Consider the following 22169-nt stretch of genomic DNA (forward strand, 5'->3'; position numbering starts at 1 on the left):
TAAACGGTTTGTTCTTGGAACATATCTACTTTGTGTTGATTTTATTGAACTTGGCTGATTTTTCTTGATCATTTAAAAACATTAACATATTCAATGCTGTTATAATATAATATTTTGTAGCCTATTAAACGGGAGTATTTACTAAATATTTTTCTACAAGTACAAAATGTAAACAGTGTAAACGATAATAAAAACTTATTTGTGTAAAAAATTATTTTATTTAACTCATACGACATATAAAATTGTAACTTTTAAATTTCATTTCATGAAAAACATGTCGACCCGTAGTTCAAATGAATTAAAAAATACAAAGAGAGTTCATGGAAGTGTTTGTATAAAAAGTTACTGAGAAAGCTCGTTGTACTTAAAGTTTTGATGAACGATACTAGTACCTCTTGATACAAACGTAAAAGTAATATTGTAAAGGACTTCATCAGCCCTTTACTCTCCACAGAATGTATCAGTTAGTCCAACAAACCAAGTGTTTATTTAATATAATATATTTATAAGTTGAAGCAGAAACAAGCATACTGGATGCATTAAGACTACTCAAACTTTAAATAATTTCTATGTATCCCGTAAAACGTCTAATCGAATGCCACCTCTATTTGACGGCCACTCCGAGAGAAGGGTTGAAAAATAGAGCGCCATGGCATTGAATTAGAGGTGTTACAGTATGTCATTCTTCAATAGGCTCCACCCCTTTTGTTCATGATAGCTCCCAGTCCCCTCAGCTTTCTGAAAGCCGCCACTCTTGCCCTAATAAGAAGATTTTGTCTGACTATGCTGGTGCTCACAGAGTTGGCCCCTCCAGCTCAGACAACAGTTCTATGACATAACAATAGGTTAAACTTTGATGTACTATACTTTGTCTGACCGAATGAAAAAAAAATGTAGAGGCATTTCCTGATCCAGAGAATACAGTCGCCTAAACGATAAGCATTTAGCTTTGGCAGATTTACCCAAACCAGAAATAACAGGCGTAACAGGACATTTGAAATTAAAACAGAACATTTTAGAATAATGAATAAATAAATTGTAATGGCGAAAAACAGCTTTGGAGAAAATTATAAAAACCCAAAAAGGAATAATAATTAATACACAAATGAATCCTTGTCATATGATTTTAAAAAGTATTACTGTTGGCGTCATCAGGCAAAAATTTCATTTAGAGGAGTATTTAAACTCATGGTAACTATCTAATGAAGTTCCAACTAAGCTAAATGAAGTTCACAGCTATATTATAAGTAATAATACTTATAACATAGCTGTGAATTTAACATAGCATGAAATTGATACATATATATAAATTAAGTTACTAGCCATGTTATAAGTTATAATACTTATATAGAGAATGGTATGATGTCATGACCTTTCATTTACAACTTCAGTATTAGATACATCTCTATAAGGAGTCCACTACTACTCTGATGTTCTACTATAGATATTCACCTATTTACTTACTGGTGGAGAATGTTGGATTTTAGTCTCCAACATTTCTCTGTGGTTTCTGAGACTTTTCCACTTGTCAAGAACAACATCCTCCAGAAAATCAGTCATCTGTACTTTAGACTTCTGTCTGTTCTCAAGCACCTTCTTCTCTATTTCATCATACTGCTCCTTCAGTGAGTTTATCTACAGTCATGGTCAAATCTGATACAAAAAAAATGAATGTAAACGGTACACCAAAATGTTTTTCTATATATATATATATATATAAAGTTGTAAACTCACTTTCTGTTCAAGCAGTTCAAAGGTATATTGAGTTTGTTTTAATCTGAATAAAATTTATTTGCTTTCTACTCACTATTATAATAATAATAATAATAATGACACCACTATTAAATGGATGATGTCATCGCTGTAGTTACATGCAGAACCCTAAATCTTATAATATCCTGTGTAATAATTTGATGCATTATTGTTACAGCCACCTTGATAATACCAACCATATGCATAGTGGTCTCCACCATTTTCTATATTATCTTTATGTTAGAGCTGTAGATGATTCTAAGTGACAAATTACACAAACAATTTATATTAATACACCTGTGCATAATTCAGCAAATGTATAGGTGTTGATTTACTCAACAAATTAAATATACCTTAGTCACCCCAACCTACTCAATGAAGTATGTTGACATTGGTCATCATTGCTGGCCCATTCAGCAGCTACAACAGACACTCCCATAAAGTGTACCTCCTATAATGTAAATTCCACTATCCCTGACAAATTTATGTAAAGTTTTTATTTCAAGCTACATACAACCTTTCACATGTCGTAAAGTAGCAAGTTGGCACGAATTATCAAACACGGTATGAATTATAATAATGTTGTTGCAATTATAGCGTCAAAATTGAATGTATAATTGTGATGCTATAATTACAGTTAGACCAAAATTAGAGAGTAAACAGTGCATGCCGTTATTTTTATGGCTATATACAATATTTAATTTACTGTGTGAGATTGTGTGCCTAAAAAGTTCAGGGAATAGGTACAATCTTTCAGAAATGCTTAAAAATGATTGATCAGTGCAGGCGTCAGAATATCAATATATCATACTGAATGTCACAGGCATGAGTCTCATCAAAAACTATATTTTAACCAAATATTAAACAGAAAGTTAGGCAGACATTATAATTTTATGCATGTTAAGGATACAGTTTTTACTTTGTTTTATATTAGACAGAACGAAACGTTTTTATTATTTCCAATTTGCCTAATGCTTTCTATAAAAACAAAAAAAAACACTTTGAGATGCTAATAAAAGTATGCGTTCCCTATAACATTGTAGAATTACCATAGACATGAACCATAAGCTAAGTAAAACCGAAATGAAAATGAGAAAATTTGTCGATACAAACCAATACTGCTACTGTTATTGTATGGTCATTTGCTGAAAAGGTAAAGTCGAGGTTTTTCCTTTTGAAAGCAGCAAAGATGTGAGTTAAGGGGGATTCTTCAAAACTTTCAATCTTTAGTTCGAGTGCAAATCTACCAACATAAATTTCAAGGTCAGCATACGCCATGAGAGGAAATATTTTAGATATACAATGTGAGTCAACTTTACTTCAGCTAGCTGTTGTTCTTCTGAAATAGAGAATATGTCCTAATAAGACTTCTTGATTGAACCAAATTTTAATTACAAATGATTCTATATCTCTCCCTACTCTTTTATTGATGTATAAAATAGGAAACAAGTGAGTTGAAAATGCAAATCAAAAGGTGCAGAAAATAATTAAACACAAACATAGACTGAGCTAATTCACCAACCTGCTCATCTCTCTTCTTATGAATCATCTTTAGCATATCTTCAGTCTGACTGTCATATTCAGAGACCATCTTAGATATTCGTTTGAACAGCGCCTCAAACTGCTCATCTCTAGCTGAACTCTCGGCAGATATCGTGCCTGTAAGAAGGGCTGATGCCAGGTCCTCTAATGGAAGCAGAGAATGTGTAGAACCTAAATCAAGAAAATAACTTCGCATATACCAATCATACATGACATATAGCCACTTTAGTAAATAGTGAAAACATTTATATGCTTGTTTATGCGTCGTTTACATTATTTGCAAACAAGGAGACAATAAACTTGCTACTGTTGTATATGCAAGCGTCTCTTGCGTGCTTGACTATGTTACGTGAACTTAGGCTAAGGGAGCCACATAGGCTTTGGGAGGCAAAACCTCTCATACAGGCTTGCAGGATCATGTAGCTTTTTCAGCTTATTGATAAAGCTAAGGAATAGCTAAATAACTATGGAGAAGAGTGTATAAGAGAGCATTCTTCTTCCTGCTAGAGGAGAGTGAAGTGGTGGTGAGTGAATACACAACAGCTAAAACCACAGACAATTATTTGGTGTTCTAAGAAAACCGATATCATACTAGATCTAATATATTGTATCTAACAAATCTAATAACATTTAGAGACCTACACACACCTACAATAAGTCTACATACCAGTGTTACAGATTGGCAAGTCAGGAACACACTTCAGGCAGCTGAGAACATAACAGACTCCACATCCAAGAATATATTGTTGGTCTTTATGCTTTGGGCAGCTGCTGACTTTAGCTTTTTGCTGTTGAGCCAAGTACTCAAGTACTGTTATCTTGCGGTGGTCATCAGGTGCATCATCATGGGACTAAAGTATCAAAGCCCAAAGAATCCTGCCAATTTTGGCTAATATCTGGCTATGTCTAATTCAGAATATTCCAGAACAAGTTAACAGTATGATATATATGTGACAATAATAAAGTTAGTTTTGAACTGCCTCCTATCAGGTTGGTTTTACCAAAGTTCAGCGATTATGAGTCACAGCTAGTTATTAATTAACCAACACTCAATGATTAATTAGACAGAATAAAGTATGTCGACTAGCCGTACATCACACTGACTCAGTAAGTCATTATTTCAAAACAATAAAACAATTACGGCTTTACAACATAATTTATCATTGTTTGAATAATCAAGAACCTTAAATAGCCATGAAACCCACAATAGACCAAAATCGCAATGGTTGAAATTTTAAAGTAATAAAGATAACTACCTACATATCCAGCTTTGAAACTTGGGGGTCCTCCCATGTTTTGTGACGATTCTGACGACCCGACGACAGGGATATTTAAAAAGTGACAGACGAGACGACCATTTATCAATGTAGGTGACGATAATTGCGTAAGTAGGATTACTAAAGGTACGGCTACACGTAACAAATTTTTCGTTGGTTCGGAGTTCTGACCGAAATCACGAAAAACGCAGAATTAACGGTCGAAATTCACAGAATTATTTGAGCTGTGCATGCCCACCGAGTTCGTCAACAAAACGCTTTTAAAAGATTAAACAAATTATTAGTGCACGATTCTAGCAGATTTAACAATTAGTATAGTCCAAGACATGTATCGCGACACACAATAAAAGTACGAAAGCAATTCAACATAGAACACACGATATAACTGTTAAAGTTGCGCTATTGTTGGTTAGCGAGCACGACCCTAGCAAAGTTTAAGATATATGTAGTCCGAGAACAAAATGCGACACGCAAGAAAAATATTGAAAAAATTCACGATAGTAAATACGATGCAACCGACTTGATTGCGTTAAAGATTGCAACATTTTTTACCACAAAACTTTTGCTGCTGGAAAGAAAATACAATTAAAAATAAACAATTTGTAGCTACAGCGTCCAAACAATAAATACATACAATAACGCAATCTAAGCAGTTGCATCGTGTGTACTATGTTGAATTGCACTTATACTTTTATTGTGTGTAATTATACGTCTCTTGGACTATACTAATTGCAAAAGCTGCTGGAATCGTGCTCACTAGCACGATTCTAGCACAGAATAATTCTGTGTTTCAATCATTTCGTGATTTCGGTTAGAAGCAACGAAAAATTTGTTACGTGTAGCCGTACCTTTGCTAACTTATTATTTGTCCAAAATCAACACTGTCAACCAAAACTTCACTAGTTTTGGTTTGAAGCATCTGGCCCAGCATTTAAAGACTGCCAAATAATTAAAGTAAACGGCAATGTAATGCCACGACATTGACAGCAAATCCGTTTCCAAGTCTATGACTGACAGTGATTATTAAAGACAATCTCGGTCTATTTTCAGTACAAGAAATGTAGCCCTAAAAATCTAAGACGGCTGTCACTCTTCGCGGAGTAATCAGAAACTCTCCCAAACATCACTATTAAGTTTGTGAAGGTCGCTGGTTGAGCCATGCTTTTGGTTAGCAGAAGTTCAAACTGAGCAAGTTTCAGGTTTTCAATGCAACCCAGTGCCACCAGAATGGATATTTGTATTAAAATAACGAATGCGAAGAAAGAGGTTGTTTTGGTTACCAACTTGAAAAAGGTGACAGTGATTTTAAAAGTTACGAACGTGATTTTAAAAGTGACGACAGTGATTTTAAAAGTGACTATTCTGACGACAACTTTGTGTGGTAGGACCCCCAAACTTTCTAGGAAACAGCATTAGTCTGGGAAAAGAATAAGTCCAGCCTATAATTTAGCCACGCATAAATTTTTTCCGGATTGGCAAGAAGCTTTTTATTGTAATCCTATAGTACCTTCATATTTTACCTTTGTGCAGTTGCATAGTACAATGAAGCTACTGGTTTCCAATATCAGCTTGATGTAAAGGAATAATATATACTAACAACTTCATACATAACTACTGCTCAAATCATATTCAAAATATCATATCAAGATATCATAGGGAAACACTCGTACCTCTAAATGAGCATGGCAGAACTTCCTACAGCAGTATGTACAATAGCTAATAGCTTTCTGTCTTGGTGAGCTCTTCTTTAGACAAACATCACATAGTGTCTTGTCTGTACCCAAGTCATAAGATTGAAGACTATCTGGAGGCATCTCAAACTCCTGGCTACAAAAAATTAGTCAAAAGTAATAAGCTATTTGCTATATGGGTCATACAGTGATATGTTAGATATGCTACGAGTCATTCTATGCTAGATAAGTTTTTTACGAATGATACAGTGATAGGTGATGAACTCTATCACTATGTTTCCATGGTGCGCAGTACTGCGAAGCAGCGCCTTCCGAAGTCGAGGGGATTGTACGTTTCCATGCTGCGCAGTGGTTTTCAGCAATTACCGCAAATTAGCCAGAGAAGAGAAATTGTATAAATCGAATCGCCTGATGGAGAAATATAATCGATCACGGATACCGAACGTCATAAACAGTCTTTTTATGATTCTGTCGTCATACTTTTATTTACAAGGCACATTCACAAGGTTTTACAAACCTTAACACACTTTTTACATAGTAATATATTTTTAATAAGTAATTTTAAGTAATATATTATTTAAACGTGAATTTAGGACTTGTCACCTTTTTTTCGAAGTGTTAGCAGGACAACCTTTGTACTAGTTTATGGCCCTCGAAGAATCCGTCTCCACGGCATGAGAGCTATGCGCAGCCACTGCGAAGTCGCTGTTTCCTTGCTGCGAATTTGCACTGGCTTCGCACTGATCAGTGCGCAGTGACTTCAGTGCGAAGACGCCGTTTCCATGATTTGGAGATAGCGCAACTCCGAAGCACTGCGCATCATGGAAACATAGTGTATGAGTCATACTAAGGGAGGTGTCTTTTTTAAGCTTTCTAATTGGCAGAAGATAAATCTGTAAATCTACAACTGTAAAGAGTAAAGCTGAGAGGTTTCATTATTAAAAGTTAGGCTGAAGTAGTTGGAAAATGTTCATGTGACTGCATCATTGTTATGGTAGATACTAGAAGACATGAATATTAGAAAATACTTATTTCCCTGCGTATCTCTTGATTACACTCGAAGTTATTTTTACCAATAAAAGTGTTTCTAAAAGATTCAATTAAATGTGCGATGTTCTTGCAGTGAAAATAAGGAAGGACAAATACTTAGAAATTACCAGTGATTTCTACACCGAGGAAGGTCTAAAATTAGATAGAATAAGAGACTTAATGATTCCCTGTCCCCTCTTTAGATTAAGAGTCTGATCTATGTCTTACATGGCTACCATTAGAGACAAACATAGAGATTATAAGATACAGCAATATTAAGGCTGTCTTTAAACTGAACGATATATTTCTAACTTAAGGATGGAGTTGTTAAAAACATTGGAAGAATTTATCAGAAAGTGTGGGTGTGATTCTGTCAACTGCAATTGTTTTTGATGTTAGAGGTGATATGACTGCAAGGATATTTTGAGATTAAAATCTACAAAAATTGATCTCGGTAAAATGCTTGAATCAAACCAGACTGCGATTATCATTTCTATAGTTGAATAGAATCTGACAAAATAAAAAGCAAAACGAAAATTGATCGAACTAGCCGATATCAACCAAAGCATCGATAGCAACTAGTCTCATCCTTTCAAATAGAACTTTCTTTTGAGCATTTTACCAGTGATGAGTTTTGACGATATTAATCTTGAAAAATATTGCCAGTCAGATCAATTGAAATATCAAAAACAATTGCAAATGATAAAAAATACTTATATTTCTGATAAATCTATCAAAGTTTTATGTTAGGTTTATCTTTCATGTGGTTAATTAATAAGATCCACCAAGTTGGTTGTGAGACACACAGAAGCAGGCAGACTATCTTTACTTTTCAGTTTAAGAGATCAGGAAAAACTTGATATGAAATTATACCAACTTTTTACCAAACTATATAACTATCTTACTATTGGTCATTTGTTTTGGAAAACAATGTTTAAACAGCAAAGATCTTGTTGTAAACCACAAACAGTATGAATGTAGGCTGCAAGTCGAAAGCACATTTTGAGTTAAATATTGAGCGTTGAGTTGGCCAACTTCAGTACAAATGCAAGAGTACTATGTTATTATGATGTGGCCCTGGAGCAGGACTTTTGTTCCTTTTTGATTATCAGATGTTTGTATAGATTAGAGGTAGGTCAGTGTCTGTATAAAAGGGTTGGTGAGTGTTTATATCCAGGGTTAGGAAGTTTTTATATAAAAAGGGTTAGTGAGTGTTTATATAAAGGGGTAGTGAGTGTTTATATAAAGGTTAGTGAGTGTTTATATAAAGGGTTAGTAAGTGTTTATATAAAGGGTTAGTAAGTGTTTATATAAAGGGTTAGTGAGTGTTTATATAAAGGGTTAGTGAGTGTTTATATCCAGGGTTAGTGAGTGTTTATTAAAAGGGTTAGTGTGTGTTTATATAAAGGGTTTGTGAGTGTTTATATCCAGGGTTAGTGAGTGTTTATTAAAAGGGTTAGTGAGTGTTTATATAAAGGGTTAGTGAATGTTTATATGAAGGGTTAGTGAGTGTTTGCATAAACAGGAATATTCTCAATTTTGACAGCCATATAGAGTGTTGATTTTTCATGAATGGGACACAAATTAAAGTTGGTTGTGGTTGATTTTATGTGGATACCAGGCTAAAGGGTATTAAATATATTAACTATATAGCTTAGCCCAGATAATAAAATACTTCAATAACTCCCTTGGTAAGATAGTGATTTACTCAGTTAATATTCGTCATATTAGTTAATTAAAATAATAACAACCAGCTGTACTACGTAGTTGATCACCCTAAGCAGTTCAAGTGCAAGTACTATAATTGATGAGATGATTGTCATCACAATCATCTCATTAGTGTGGCCAGTTGGACATCATAGTGTAGTGGGTTAGCTCATTAGTCTGCAGCCTTAGAGGTTCAAATCTGCTGCGAAAATGACTTTTCGTTACTAAAACTTAATCCCTACAAATTTCACTGATAACGATCAGCCGGCCGCCGTCTGTTGACCGTCTGTCTACAGACGGCAGTCGACAGACCGTTGTCTGTCGATCTTCATCTGTTGTTGTTAATAAAGTTGTTAATAGGTAATAGTTGTTAATAAACTTACAGTTTATTACCTATTGTCCAGTTAACTATTAAAAATGTGTTAGAATCCTTCACAGCATGACATAAAAAGCTTCTCTATAATGTGTTGTCTACAAACACTGGTGTAATTTAGAACAATCATAACTGATACTGTTATAACATAATATGCTCCTGCTTACACAAAGTTGGCTAAAGCAGCGTAAAATAAATGACATGGTATGGGAGTTATAGAGCAATGTCTTGAACTTGCTAAATCCAGCAGATGACAATTTTGTACAATGCAGTAAAAACACTTGGAAAGTCAGCAGTGTAAGCTGATACATAGTATTAACCACATACTAAAGCACAGCTGCAGTACATGTGCAGTTTCAGATTATAAAGAATGTGCATGTGCAGTGAAAATAAATTGCTGGTTTACTTTCATGAGTGTCATAGTAATAAATCTGCAGTGGAATGCAGCCAGGTATTTGCAGTAAGAATGCAGTTACAGTAGCAGTAAGTGTCAACTGCACATTAGAAAGTTGTAAGTGATTGCAAAACTACTGTGTTTGGCGCGGAAATGATGCAATGCCGTTTCGATGCATCACAACCCAGACTATGTGCACTATTATATAATCTAAGTTTAACTAACATATAGGCCTAGGAAGACTCACCCACATCCACTGTTTCCACACAGCAGCAGGTGTTTGCTCTCATAGTAGGTGGTCAAACAGGTCATACAGTGAATATGACTACATGGTAGCACTTTGGGGTTGACAATAGTGTCACTTTTACGGCAGCAAAATTCACACTCAACATCTGCTACAGCGTCAGCCATTGTAATCTAGAAATAAAACACACCTTGTCTGAGATTCACTTCACTACATATATAGAAGTATAACATCATCGCTGAAACTTTCTGCAACAAGTTGTAACACAATTTATGAAAGCTTTTGGTTTCAATCAATCGCTCTTTAAAAACATTGTTGAACTTTGAGTGACTTTTCATGCCCTAGCAAGCAACACTGAGATGCAGCAAGCAATTTATGCATGAGTTTTACTTTAAAATAAATGCACAGCATTTTGCATCTGGTTCAGAAAGTTGAAGTCAAGAATATCTAGTTTGCTGCAATAATATCAGAATTAACTAGGGTGAAGTGTGTATGTAATACTATCAGCTACATCATTTTACCTTATGTTCAAAAACTACATAGAAATGACTCTGTTAGATTACAACCTATGGCCGCAAATACACTGCCAGTGTAGCGATGAACTCTAATCTGTAGCATGGAAATTTATCGAGCGATTGTAAATTGTAATATCACAATTTGGAGAGGAACGTATTTCTTTGTCATAGCAATGAGTTATTTAAAGTATTTGTAAATCCATTAAAACATCTGCTTGAGAGATAGTGTATCCATAAAATATTGTCCACAAGTTCGTCCACTTTTATCAATCACATGCAACGCAAACTTCACACCACATCATTATTATGAAATCAGTTTTGTCTTGTTTTATGTAAGTGAGAGTGTGATACTCCTGCCAGGCTTTCCCTGCAGCTCATTCCATCAGTCTAAGGTAATTAATTGCAACCATTACTATTGTAAATGGCTACAGGAACTAGTCCTTTATCAGAGGTATAGAACGTTTTGTTGATATTAAACTCAATGGTATAATAATTGATTGGTCCTTTAATAACTTCCCCTTGTCAGACAGCAACTAGCAGATAAATATATAAACAGTAGATATAATAATTAGTAGTGATATATGATGTATGTAATATGCATGACTGAACCAGTTTTTATTTTAGATTTAGCTAGCGATGATGAACACCAATAAAATAATAAAAGTGATAATAACAGCGTGCGTATCGTAATTCATAATTAGCACACTGTTATTAGGACTATCTACTCACTAGTTACTTGATACTCTGCGTATGATCGAAGCTTCAACCGTTATGGATTAATAAATTTCAGCTCACGTAGGCGACGCGGAAGTTAGCCCAAGCGTAATGTGGATTAGTTCATTGCTTTTATGCGAGTAGCGCTATCAGTCACTAGTTAGCTAGCTGCTGAGCGCGCGGGTGATCAAGCGTGAAGCATGTAAAATAGATAGGCTAACATATATTTCACACGCTCTATGTCAAAAGTGGAGTAAAAGGAAGGGTAACTTCAAAAGGAATCGCTAACCCAATGTATTACCGGTATGAGGGTCTCGCTGTCCGTCACTTAGCAAATAGTTGAACTCACAATCAATCAGGCGTGAAACACGTAACGCAGAAAATAATTGGTTTTGAATGATGGGATATGTGATGCTCAGGCTATGTTGATGCCTGAGCTCACAGCTGTTAGGGTTAGTCTAGGGATTTATGATAACTAGAGCCAGAGGATTACACAGTACTCCACAGTATATTAGTGCATGTAAGTGCAAAGGAAGGTTGAGTTCTCCTTTGCTACAACACATGTGAGGATATATCTGCATAAACTATTAGGCATATGTTACAATCGCTCTATAGAGCAAAACGAAAGATAATTTGAAAGTTAATTGCTTCAATGTCATTATACAGTTCTAAATCAGCAAAATAGAAAATTAATAGATGAAACGAACAAAAATTCACTCATATTTTGTTTTAGTATAGCACAAAATATATTTGAGAATATTGAAACAACAGATAAGAATATCATTCATATCTGTTGTCATGCATTCTTATCTGAATGCATGGCTTGTTTCTTGCTTGTCACATTTATCTATATAACAAACACTGGCAGATGTTTGTCAGTTCTACTTGCTCATCATCCCACCTTGCCATATAAAGAAAGAACCAAATGAAGAACCAATAAGATAATATGCAGCGAATACTAATAGTTTACAGACCTGTCATAGTTGTATTTATTTTTGCTGGACACGTAATGCATGTTTAACATGGTTAACAACTTATCTTTAACCACTCTTTGTTTTGGTGTTTTGTGATGAAAGGTATTTATGGTTTAAGGGGTTCTGACTTTTAATATGACAATGAAGTAAGTTTTTTTGTATAATTTTGAGTGTCCGTACAGTACAAGGTCAACTTTAAAAAAATTAACTATTAAGTAAAACTTTTGTTAAGGTTTAACTTCTTTTAAACTTTTACTAAAGTTCAAAAAAGTTAAACTCTTACAAAGGTTTTGTAATATTCTATAATAATTTGTTAAGAAAGGGTGTAAATATCATATAACTTCTAAGTGATATTCAATAAATTATCAAAAGTAAGGCAATTTTTATATTTTTTTAGTATTCAAGTATCCAGGTGTGGAGAGTCTCAAACCATCTAAAAATCAGCAGGAACATAAGATGCACCACATGGTATGTAAAAACAGAATGAGTCTGACATCTACAGATCAATGGTATTTTGGACATATCCAGAAGGACTTACAATGCCAGAGTGGTGGCTACTACCAACCTGCGTATACAACATACTGAGAGCTAATGTCTAGCAGGAATGTCCAACATACAGGAATTGCATTGCATTTCAATCTTTGTATTTTAGCCCTTGTACTCTACTTTTACTTTATGTTAATTTTACTGATTTGTACTAATTATACTTTACTGTATTTGAGCAATGTCATCGGTCTTCAGAGACTATAAAATTCATGAAAACCATTCATTTCACTATGTCTCTACATGATTCCTTTTAATCATGGAATTTCCCAAAGAGTTGGCTTATAGCGGTGAACAGACTCCGCAAAATAAGCTTTAATGACTTTTCAAACCTAAAATGGATTTTTTTCCATGTGAGATTCAGAGAAATCAATTTCATAACTATCATTTTGACTGAACATACATTGTATAGTACCAATTATTTAGAGAAATCTTTTTTTAATTTGGTTGAATATGTAAATTGGTAAATGCTTTGAATATTTTTATATATACATTATAATGAGAGTATGTAATTATGTTGATACAACAATGAGTACAACCTTCTAGATTGCATTCAAAATGTGCAGTTAATGCTCGAAAATACGCTAAACACTAGTAATAGTAGCCTAATTATATAGAACTGCAAACAAAACATGATTATATTTTACAAGTTACATTTTATTAACTCATATTTTTGTTTACATTTAAAATAGTTATTTCATACAATTACATGTTGTTTGATTAGATTATAATTTATCTATATTTTCTTGTGTGACAAAGCTTTAGCTTTGTACCATTTATTTCATATTTTATTTTGTCTCAAGTGCCAATAGTAATAATACAAACAATAGGAATAATAGTATTAATAGTAACAATAGTAATAATAGTAACAATAGTAATAATAGCAATAATAGTAACAATAATAATAATAGAAATAATAGTAACAATAGTAATAAAAGTAACTATAGTAATAACAGCATTAATAGTACTAATAGTAACAACAGTAATAATAGTAGTAATAGTAACAATAGTAATAATAGTAATGATAGTAATAATAGTAATAATAGTAAAAACAGTAAGAATAGTAATAATAGTAACACTAGTAACAATAGTAATAATAGTAACAATAGTAATAATAATAGTAATACTAGTAACAATAGTAATAGTAGTAATAATAGTAATAATAGTAATAATAGTAACAATAGTAATAATAGTAATAATAGTAATAATAGTAATACTAGTAGTAATAGTAATAATAGTAATAATAGTAATAATAGCAATAATAGTAATAATATTAACAATAGTAACAATAATAATAGTAATAATACTAATAACAACAATAATATTAATTATGTGCAGCTCGAGTAATAATAGTAACAATAGTAATAATAGCAACAATAGTAATAATAGTAACAATAGTAACAATAGTAATAATAGTAATACTAGTAACAATAGTAATAATAGTAATAATGGTAACAATAGTAATAATAGTAATAATAGTAACAAGAGTAATAATAGTAATAATGCTAACAAAAGTAATAATAGTAATCATAGTAACAATAGTAACAATAGTAATGGATGTGAATGTTCTTTCTTTATCTTTATAAAAAGTCACTCTATGTGGTACATTGAAATTAGCCTTATTTTTCCTAAACTACAGTGTATTTCTTACAGTACAATTAGAAATACATTCGTTACTAGTTCCTTTATATTATTCACTGTGAACATTACTTTCTAAGATCACATGACTTGTTACTTGCTAGTCACATTTGTGTCAGTTCTACTTGCTCATCATCCCAACTTCTCATATAACTACTAAATGAAGTACCAATAGGATGATATGTTGTTAATCGTAATAGTTTACTGGGTTGTTATCGTCGCATTATACTTTTTTGGTTGCATGAATGATTCAACATGATGCACAACTCTTCTTTAACAGTTGGCGGTTGTTTTTGTCGTTACACTCAACTAACTTGTGTTCCCATGGTACTTCAATGATGCTATCTCCAATAGGCTTTATTAATAGCCCAATAATGCATTGAATTATTACTTTAGTAAATCAAGTTGAGGTTCAAATTTACAGTCTATTTACGATGAGTCAAATGTAGATAAGCCAGTCAGCAAATTACCTTAAAGCTGATTAGTTTACCAAAGGTCACTTTAAAGGTCATGAGAGTTTATGTCATCATATTGATTGATGGCTGCTTTCTTTTATGCTGTTTGTGACAGCCTTCAACTTTCAATGTTTCCAACTCTGACAGACGCTACTAAACACCCGTCTTACATTTGGTTTTTATGTGTTCAAACAGCGATGATGCGTGGGGTTTGAGAGACACGATTGTCCGCTGCACAAACCATGATATGTGCCATTCGGTTCCTTAGACTGGCTTTAAGTGTGCTGCAGATGTGGAGAAAACTACCGGCCTTATGAAACCATGTCCATCGAGAAAACCTAGTCCATTGAGAGTGGCCTGTCATAACTACCAACACTACCATGGTAGGTTTTGTGGCAAATTGGATTTTTGCTGACATTTTACTAGCTGTCATATGACTTCCAAGCAGCATTCAATAGGTTATCAAAAGGTAATGAAAGTTTAATATTTTGTTAGTACCCAAGTATCAAGATGTGGAGAGATTGAAACCATTAGAAAGGCAGCAACATGGGATGCACAACATGGTATGCAAAGACAAGGAGTCAAGCATCTACTCTACAGATAAATCATATTTTTGGACATATCCAGAAAAACTTACAAGAGCTGAGTGGTGGCCACTATGAACCTAGAAATTGGCATGCACGGAGAATAAGAGACATGATTGTCTGCTGCACAAACAATGATATGTGGCATTCGGTTCCTCAGAATGGTGTTAAGTGTGTTGCAAAAGTGCACAAGATTTCAGACTTTATAAAACCAAGCCCATTAAGAGTGGCTTATCATAGCTACCACCACTAACAAAGTATATTTCCTAGCTAATTTGATTTTTCTTGCTGCTACTTTTGCTTACTATCATATAACTTTTAAGCGATATTCAAATAAATTATCTAAAGATAACAAAAAATTAATGTTTTGTTAGTATTCAAGTGTCCAGATGTGGAGACTCTAAACCATCTGAAAGACAGCAGGAACATGGGATGCACAACATGGTATGTAGAAACAGAAGGAGTCAAACATTTACAGATCAATAAAATTTTGAATATACCCAGAAGGTCTTACAGTAACAGAGTGGTGGCTACTACTAACCTGCGTACACAACATACTGAGAGCTACTTATCCTAAGATCAAAAATGAGGAGAAATATCTAGATACAATACATACAGAGTTTGAGTTTTCTGCAGTAGTATAATTATTCATATTATATGAGCTGAGACCATGTGAGTGGCTGTGATGGATGTTTTTAATGAAAACCTTTGCTGAGATGAATCTATCTTGGCTTGTAAATATTTTATAATAAACAATGATGTTAAAGATAATGCAAAACATAGTTTTGAAAATTATCATGCAAAAAATCAGTCGCATAACCATGAACAAAAAATGATTTGCAGGAAATATTCATTACATCTGCACCACCTGTTCTAAAACCTGCCTGATAAATGGGTTAATTATGCGAAACCAGAGCTGTATTGCCAGCGAGTTTTCTCATATCTCGACTCAATTCCATTGAACTCAGTATTACGAGCTACTCAAAAAACTATTTGCCACACTAATAAATTAACCACATTACCACATTAACCCTTTGTCAGACAAAGGTGTAATGTTATTTAACTCTATATTTTCAGAGTTGATCCAGTGGGTAAATCTATTTTAGAAATATGATAGCAATAGCCAATGTGAATGTGAGCAAGATACAAACAGCCTCGTGGATATATATATTATTTCAGGCAAAACTTGGGATGTTTTTTTTTACGAAGCATTTACATCGACAAAAAGTTTTGTTGATTTTAATCTTGAAACATCTTAGCAGTAAGATCACCTCAAACATCAAAAACCATTGCAACTGCTAGATCAATACCTTTACTTTCTGATAGAGTCAACAAAAACTTGGTGCAAGTACATCTTTGAAACTTTTGTAAATTCGCCATGGAGTTGTCTTACCACTATGAAGTGATTAACACATTGATTATTTAAAAGTAATATACAAACGGGGTTTCTACATTCATTTGATCTATATTTTAAATTAAAATTATATTGAAGTATTATAAACTGTTACTTCTGTTGATAATCTTGGAATGTTATAATACTGGTGCACGTGATATAAATCTGTTTGGAATCTAATAAAAACTGGCAATAAGGCAAGCTTGAGACTAACTAACATGTTATTTGGAGCAAATTAGTTGAACTATAGTTGAGCTAATTAGTTGAATCTTAGCCAATGTTCTTTGACATGTGTAAAAATTCTAAGGTTTATGCCTGTGGCACTCCCTCTTTTAAAGGATAGTATGAATGGAATTTAATCAACACCATCTGCTATTTACAACATTGTTAAATTAACAAGTTCCTTTAAACAAAGTGGTTTTATATAGATATAAAACATAGAAAAATAACCTGAAAAGAAAATAAAGTGTTAATTTTCGTAATTATTTGTCTCATGGGCTTTATTTAAATTGAGCAAAGCCCAGTGAGACAATGAAGTAATTTCTTTGATAAGCTAATAATGAAATGAATAGGCTACATAGTTGATTGGCATGTCAGGCAGGTGCTTTAGGCTGCTAGTAATAGCAGGTAATACACTGACATCTTTAAGAAAAGAAATTTTAAAATTGAGCGGAACATTCTATTCTGGTCACATACTAAATCTATTAATATTGTGTGAGGTCTCAGGAACAGTCATTTACACTCAGCAAACTTGCAGGAAAAGACAACTCCCGCCTATTACAATTGTTCTTTTCCATTCACAATTTTCTATTTATAAATTTACAAAAAAAAGTTTGTATAATTTATATTTTATTTCTACTTTTCATTCTTTGTATATGTCTGTAGAATCTTTTGAATTAAGATATCTTGAAGCTGACGAGGCTTTCAAAGGTCACTTCAAAGGTCATTTAAATTTAGATTATCATAATGTTGTTTCTACATTTAATAAACAAACAGTCTGATCATTCTTTGAAGAACCACTTTAAGAACGTTGTTGAGTTATAAAAAGTCAAAAATTAGCATTTATGTTCAATTCTTATATTATGTTTTACCTATTTGTTACTTTAAACAATTATTCACATTTATTTCATGAATAGAAATGTAGAATCAGCAGAACACAAATTTTTATATTTATTTGAATGGACGTGTATAATTAACATAACAATACCATTGGCCTAATAAATTATACCTAATATAAAACAAGTTGCAAAAATACGTATAATCATTAATGATTTATACGTAAAAGCCATAGGACCCCAGGATATTGATAGTAATTGAATTAGCGTGTAAAATATAAAAGGCATAATGGCGAAGTTGGTTCTATTTTCTCTCTGTGATTTAATTTTAGATATAAAGAAGTTGTAATAGCATAAGAAATAGCAATAATAATATATTTTGTGTTGCTAACGATGAGATGCTTGTTTTAAAGGTTGACTTGCAGTAAAATTCGCTGTACAGTTATTTGGTATCAAAAGGTTCACCATGTCTTACCCTGTTGTGTTGTAGGTGCCAAATATGTGGAAATGTGCTTAAACGCTCTTAAAAGCTCAAAAACAAAAATCCGCCGTAGATTGGAATCTCTTTATTTCGATGACGTAGTCATGAAATTTGGTTATTGTCTTGTCACGTGATGTTTTCACGTGAATTGAAAGGCCAATAAAAATCTCAATATAAAACTTATCGTAGCACTAGTTTATGACAAACACTTCGGGTTTTACCGAAGACCCCGTATCAAATATAAATGCTTGCTACTTTACAGTTTTGTTTCGGCCTTGTCGAATCGGCAAGTCGTAATCTGTTCATGTGACACAATACTTTGCAAATAACTTTTGCAGCACTTTTCAATTATCACAGGTGACCAACAAGCTCATCATGTTTATCAGAGGATGATATGCATTCGTTCAAGCTAAAATTAAAAAATTAAACATATATCAGTGCTCAGAGTGGCAGCATTACGATGCCGATAAAATAACGCGTAAGAACAATAAACACGTTTTTATTAATGCGTGAAGTATATTTGTGAAAATATTTTGACGAGTAAGGTTGCATGAAAGTGTAAACAGAAACCATCTCTCCCAACTACGTCACATTTGAGCCGTTTTTGAAAGAGAATCCAAATTATGGCGGTCTCGTGTGGCTGCGATTAACTATTCGTTTCTGAGCTTTTAAAAGCTTGTGATCACATTTCCACATATTTGGCACCGGTAACACAAAAAAGTAAGACATGACGAATCTTCTGATACCAAATAACTGTAATGTGATTTTTGTTGCGAGTCAACCTTTAAGGTAGATCAGTTAGATTAAAATATAATGTCGCATCTGGGTCAGATGACGACTAGTTTGTCAGTGATATCATTTACTACGACTTAAATAAAAACTATTGCTGATGATTGGCTAAAGAATAGACAGTATATTTATAATTCCCGAGCTGTTCCACATACACCACTTTATACTCTTAAAATTTGCTACTCGCTAAATACGGAGCATTTTAACCGCAAGCAGGTTTTGTCTATTTTAATCTTGAAACATACTTGCAGTCAGATCAGTTCAAATATCAAAAACTATTGCTAATGATAAAACAACACCTGTACCTTCTGATAGAACAATTCAATATTTATGTAGTCATATATTTTTCTTGTTTTAAATAGCTCGCTTTATAAGCAAAATGAATGGGTTTTTTGCAGAAGTCATTTTATGGGTTCAATAGGAGGCAACTTCTATTAGGTACAACTCTACAATGTGTGAATCTAAGGAGTTATTCTAATTTTAACAAATCATATTATGCTAGAAATGTTAATAAAATTGTATATATTTTGTTCATGATTGTAACAAAGCGTAAATACAATGTTAGTTAAATAATTTCTGTCTTCAAGTCCTGTGAATATAAATATGAGAGATATACATGTAAACTTAGAACAGTGAATACATGGAGTTGTGTTCTTTATAAAAAGGCTACTTCCAAGTTGTTCCGTCAGCTCTTTGAATCAGATTATATTGAAGGTTTATGTAAGTAGATCAAGGTTCAAACAGCTCATGAGCTGACAAAATAAGTTTCCTGTTGACTCTGCTGTTGCTGATCTTCCAGTTAAAAATAAAGGTTTGCATACAGTGAGAAAAACATAAGGACGATACCCTGCCCATTTATTTTACTTTAAAAAAATAAAAGTCGCCTTTTCTTGCTTACATCAGAGAGAAAGTAAGTTGATAGCCATAGTCTTGTTGCAAGGTACTTGATGTTTTAGGCACTACAAAATTATTGAGCTCAGTGCAAGGCGTCCGTGCTATAAGTTTTGTTATATTGCAAGTCAACCATAGTTGAATTACAATTAAAACTTCTAATGTTAAAGTATGTCAGTAATTCAATGTAATGCAATTTGTCCCGGTTGCAGAATTGTGCCAGAGTAGTCACCAAAACCAATCCACAGGGAGGATTTGCACATTGTGGTTTATTTGGCTGGAGAAGCAGCTACTCTTGCTTTAGTACCAGAGTAGTGTAAGTAGGAAAGTGCTTCTCTATTCTGTCTAAAGTATGAGATGTGATAAACATCATCTGTATATATGAGTAAACATGTCTAGTGTGAGATCATGAACACAGACTGTAAGCAGCTGATCTTTAGTTAGCACTTTTTCACCTTTTCCTATTAGGGATCACCACTACAAATGGTCTCAACCTTAGTATAGAATATATTGATCATGATATATGGTACAAAAACTTGTGGTTGGGCATCCTTCCTAATACCATCAATGGTTATAGTATGACTCAAAATGCTGACCTACTTATCATATGTCAGCTTTCACTTTGTTAGTCCACTCTATTAGCCATGTTAATAGTACCTAATCTAATGATACGATAATGAAAATGTGATACAGTTTAACTTACTGCCTAATTGATATAATACTAGAGTAGTATGTAGAGAGCAGATATACACAAAAAAGTGACGGATCCAGCGGGGGGATAGAAACAGGGGGTTGCGAATTAAATTGGCTAGGGGCGTAGATTGAATTGGGTGGAGTTGAATGAGATGTTGGGGTTTTGGGGGAAATTGTGGTGTAGAGTAGGGGGTTGAATTCGAGGGGGTATGGATCCGCTCCTGGTGTAATCGGCGGATTATCTGTGGATGAGTCATCCGATTAGTGGGGGTATGAGTCATCCAATTAAACGTGGATTATCGCGGGATTAGTCGGGGGAATCGTTGCGGATTAGTCGGCCGAATCGTCGCGGATTATCGGTGGATTAGTGGGGGGGTGAATATCTGGGACATCGAGGGCTGGTTGGTTTTCCGGAGTGGATCTCGCGGATTATCGAGGAGAGCGAGAGATTACCGGATGAGTGAGGGGGTTAATATCTGGGACACCGAGGGGTTGATTTTCCGGAGAATGTTATATATTTGAAACATTGAATATATATATGAGAAAGTGTTTATGTACAAAGTTATTTTTTGAAGATTTGATGTTTTTGTAATGTTGAAGCTCTTGAATGGTTAAGAATTTTAAGGAATTTATTTTCGGTTTTTTTTTTGTATATATGTAAGATTGAAATTTGTTGGAGAAATTAATATGTTGAATGAAAGATCAGTTTTATTACAAAATTATTCACTTTAAAAGATATATTTATATGTATTATTCATTATTTCCATCATCATTTTGTTTCAATAAAAATAAAATAGTTTATGTTTAACTTGAAATATATGAAAATGTTCAAGTAGATAGGTCACAATAAAGATAATATAGTATAAATGAAACATTGAATATATATATAAGAAAATGTTCATGTACAATCTTTAAAACAAAGTTTGTATCGAGTTGTTCATCAATCACTCATCGTCATCGGAAATATCTATGATAGCAGGATCCTTTTTGCATTGTGCCGAACTCTCGTAAAATCTGCTTGCTTCTTCATATCCCATGACTACTACATCGTAGTATTCGTGAGTATTGTGAGATGTTACTAGTCCCTTGTATATAATGATACCCGGATAATTTTCTTTCAACGAAAGGGCATATCTCGAAGGCATCGTTAAAGTTCCTTGAACTTCCTCTCCATCAACTTTGGTTGAAAATGCTACAGTTGGTACCACATTCACCTTGCCTTCAGCATCTTTGTATTCACTTGTTCCAACATTGTGATAGTAGAAAATAGATGGTGCTTTGAACTCCTTGAGATGACGAGTCTCGAAAAGTTGTATAAGTTTTTCAAGTCTCTTCGTTCTCAGATTGGCTAGAGTGCGTTTCATGTCCAAGGGAGTTGAGGTTCCTTCTGTTACTCGTCTTAAGTCATGGTAACTTCCCTGTCCATTACTCTTAG

At 33.6% G+C, this 22169-nt stretch overlaps 1 protein-coding gene across 1 annotated transcript; it reads right to left on the reverse strand.

Annotated features, from left to right (window-relative positions):
- Positions 1–2124: 2124 nt before the first annotated feature.
- LOC137402260 (E3 ubiquitin-protein ligase TRIM56-like) lies at positions 2125–11354 on the reverse strand. The gene is made up of 6 exons (XM_068088756.1): positions 11254–11354; positions 10013–10182; positions 6242–6398; positions 3962–4145; positions 3275–3465; positions 2125–2172 (listed from the first exon to the last, which is right to left on the reverse strand). Exons 2-6 carry the CDS (start codon positions 10174–10176, stop codon positions 2125–2127), a joined length of 744 nt encoding a protein of 247 aa, XP_067944857.1. The 5' UTR covers positions 10177–10182; positions 11254–11354.
- Positions 11355–22169: the final 10815 nt, after the last annotated feature.

The sequence above is a fragment of the Watersipora subatra genome, chromosome 8 (genome assembly GCF_963576615.1).
Source record: "Watersipora subatra chromosome 8, tzWatSuba1.1, whole genome shotgun sequence".
Taxonomy (NCBI): domain Eukaryota; kingdom Metazoa; phylum Bryozoa; class Gymnolaemata; order Cheilostomatida; family Watersiporidae; genus Watersipora; species Watersipora subatra.